At 57.9% G+C, this 3,060-nt stretch overlaps 1 protein-coding gene across 1 annotated transcript in view; it reads left to right on the top strand.

Moving 5' to 3' along the window:
* Positions 1-3,060, top strand: part of ADAMTS14 (ADAM metallopeptidase with thrombospondin type 1 motif 14) — a 35,221-nt gene that overhangs the window by 25,025 nt on the left and 7,136 nt on the right. The window contains exons 11-12 of the mRNA XM_009641194.1: positions 1,808-1,956; positions 2,160-2,335. Coding sequence (XP_009639489.1) covers positions 1,808-1,956; positions 2,160-2,335 — 325 coding nt within the window. The remainder of the gene's footprint in view (positions 1-1,807; positions 1,957-2,159; positions 2,336-3,060) is intronic.

A 3,060-nucleotide genomic window follows, 5' to 3' on the forward strand; every position in this document is an offset into this window, starting at 1 on the left:
CCCCTCCCTCGACGCTGGCCACGCTTCTCCTGATGCAGCCCAGGGTAGGGTTGGCTTCTGGGCTGCCAGCGCCCATGGCCAGCTCATGTCCAGCTTTTCATCCCCCAGCACCCCCAAGTCCCTCTGGGCAGGGCTGCTCTCGATCCTTTCTCCCCTCAGCCTGTGTTGATACTGGGGGTTAACCCGACCCAGGTGCAGGACCTTGCACTTGGCCTTTTTGAACCTCATGACGTTCACACAGGCCCCCCTCTCCAGCCTGTCCAGGTCTCTCTGGATGACATCCCGTCCTTCTGGTGTGTCAACCGCACCACTCAGCTTGGTGTCATCCACAAACTTGCTGAGGGTGCACTCGATCTCGCTGTCTAAGTCATTGATGAAAACGTTAAACAGCACTGGTCCCAGTACGGACCCCTGAGGGACACCACTCGTCACCGGTCTCCATCCGGACATTGAGCCATTGACCACTACCCTCTGGATGCGACCATCCAGCCGGTTCCTTATCCACCGAACAGTCCACCCATCAAATCCATAGCTCTCCAATTTAGAGAGAAGGATGTTGTGGGGGACTGTGTCAAAGGCTTTGCAGAAATCCAGGTAGATGACATCCATCATTGCGTGCCCAACCTCTTGATGTCATCAGGCTTTTACGTCAGGCTCTCTTAGCGTGCCCGTTCGCACAGGACGAAAGCCTGGATGCGTTGGAAAAGCTGCTGGCCCACGTAGTTTTTGAGTGGTTCTTTGCTGGAGAGCGGAAGGGCGTGAAGTACCCAACAGCTTTTGATGAGTTTCTGGATAGATCCTGGCAAGCGGGAAACACCACCTCCTCGAGCGCTTGAACGACCGTTTGCCCAAAGCTTCTAAAAATGAGGCTTTTGGAATCACGTCCAGATGTGTTACATGTCGTGGTGGCACGTGGCTCCAGAGGACCGCGACCTCGGGATGGGGAGGTCCTTCCCTCAGGCCCATGGTGGGCGCAGGCTGGGCTTATCCCCAGGGCTGGAGTTAAACCCCAGGTCTGGGTGCCCATGGGGTGACGCCGCCGCTGCGTGCCAGGCATTGTGCGCGTGCCTGGGAAGAAGGACAGAGCTCTGGATTGCATTTATCCTTGCAAAAGTTTGGGTTCATCCCCGTCCTGTGCCAGCGGGGAAACATCCCCAGGGTTGATCCGGTCCCGGACTCGGGCGGAATTCAGTGCCTGCCCGAGGATCTGCATGGGTAGGGAGACGTGGTTTGACCGGAGGGAAAAAAACGGTCCAGGAACTCAAAAATTTGGTGTTAGGGAAAAAAAAAAAGAAAATCAAAGGGATTTGTTTTGCAGAGAGATCTTTGCGCGCCCCAGGCTTGTGCCTTCAGCCTCTTTTTGCACAAGTTTTTGGGCAGGTTTATGCAGCTGCAGGCTCTTCTTACTCCATCCAAAATGTGGATGTGCTGGGAGCCTGCCCTGCTTATCCCTGCTCCTCTGCCGCGTTTTCTGCTGCGAGTCCCGGCTGTGGAGCTGTGTTGGGCTCTTGGAGCAAAGCCGCCGGCTGCTTGCGCTCCTGGGTTGGTCGTGAAATAACACAGCTTGCTGGTCCCCAAGCCAGCCTGGAGGGCAGGTCTGCCATCCCGTGCCCAGGGACTGCTCCTGGCCCTGCTTCCTATGGGAAAGGCGTGCCCAAGGGCATGATGAAGAGCTCCTTCCTCCCCTGCTTTGCAAACTGTGAGCTGTTTTTGTAGTGCTGTGGGTGTAGGAGGGCTCTCTTTCCTGGTGCCGAGCGCTTTGGAAGAGGCAGGGGTAGAGCTCGCCCCTCTTCTTCCTCCTTTCCAGTGGTGCTTCAAGGGTCACTGCATCTGGAAGACATCGGAGCAGCCCTACAGCCAGGACGGCAGCTGGAGCTCCTGGTCCAAGTTCAGCTCCTGCTCCAGGACCTGCGGGGGAGGCGTGCGCTCGCGCAGCCGGAGCTGCGACAACCCGCCGTACGTTCGGCTGCTGGCTCCCTCCTTTTAGCTGGGATAAAGCTGGGAATGGCCAAGAGCCAGAGGCTCCTCGCTCTTCCCCTTCTGTGCTCGGTCGGCCAGGATGGGGGCGTCTGCTCCTCCCTGGGCGCTGAGCTGTGCTGCGTTTGAACAGCATCCCCCCCAAAAAACGCTCTTTTAATGCAACTCGCTTTATCTTCCAGCCCGGCGTACGGCGGGCGCCACTGCCCGGGAGCCACCTACGAGTACCAAGTGTGCAATGCCGAGGAGTGCCCGGGGCCCTACCAGGATTTCCGCGCCCAGCAGTGCTCCAAGCGCAACTCCTACTACACCCACCAGAACAGCAAGCACGCCTGGCTTCCCTACGAGCATCACGACGGTGAGTGGTGGCTGGTCCGAGCAAAAGAACAGTGGCCAAATTGTCTTCCCTCCCAAAGGAAGCCACGCTGGTGGCTGTCACCACGGGATGGGGACTGTGCCAGCTGCACAGATGTTGGGTTGTGAAACAACAAGACCGCAATAAGCCAGCATCGAGCAGCCAGGTCCTTCAAATCAATCTTTTCTGCTGGCCCTGGGGGGTCATGCGGAGAAACCCAGAAGTTGCTCTGGTTCCTGCTGCCTCAAAGCGCAGCGAGGTGGGCTGAGAAGATCCATGCTGAAACCTCTCATGGGTTCTTCTGCACTAGTGAGAGGAGAGCCCCTCGCAATGGTAGGATCATAGGATGTTTTGGGTTGGAAGGGGACCCCTAGAGGTCACCCAGCCCAACCCCCCTGCAGGAGCAGGGACACCTTGAACCACATCAGGTTGCTCACAGCCCCGGCCAACCTGGCCTGGAATGGTCCCAGGGATGGGGCCTCCCCCCCCTCTCTGTGCAACCCCTGCCAGGGTTTCACCACCCTCAGTGTAAAGAATTTCTTCCTTAGATCCAGTCTAACCCTACCCTTCTCCAGTTTAGAACCATCCCCCCTTGTCCTGTCACAGTGGTAGCCAGGGATCAATCCGCTTGCGCTACTCGGAGTTTTATCTCCGTGTGCTTTAGCAGGCAGAGGACTTGTTTTCCTTGGAGACGGTGGGGTGACGGCGCTGCCCGCTCGCTCCCGGCG

Source organism: Egretta garzetta, unplaced genomic scaffold (genome assembly GCF_000687185.1).
Source record: "Egretta garzetta isolate BGI_Z169 unplaced genomic scaffold, ASM68718v1 scaffold536, whole genome shotgun sequence".
Classification (NCBI taxonomy): Eukaryota; Metazoa; Chordata; class Aves; order Pelecaniformes; family Ardeidae; genus Egretta; species Egretta garzetta.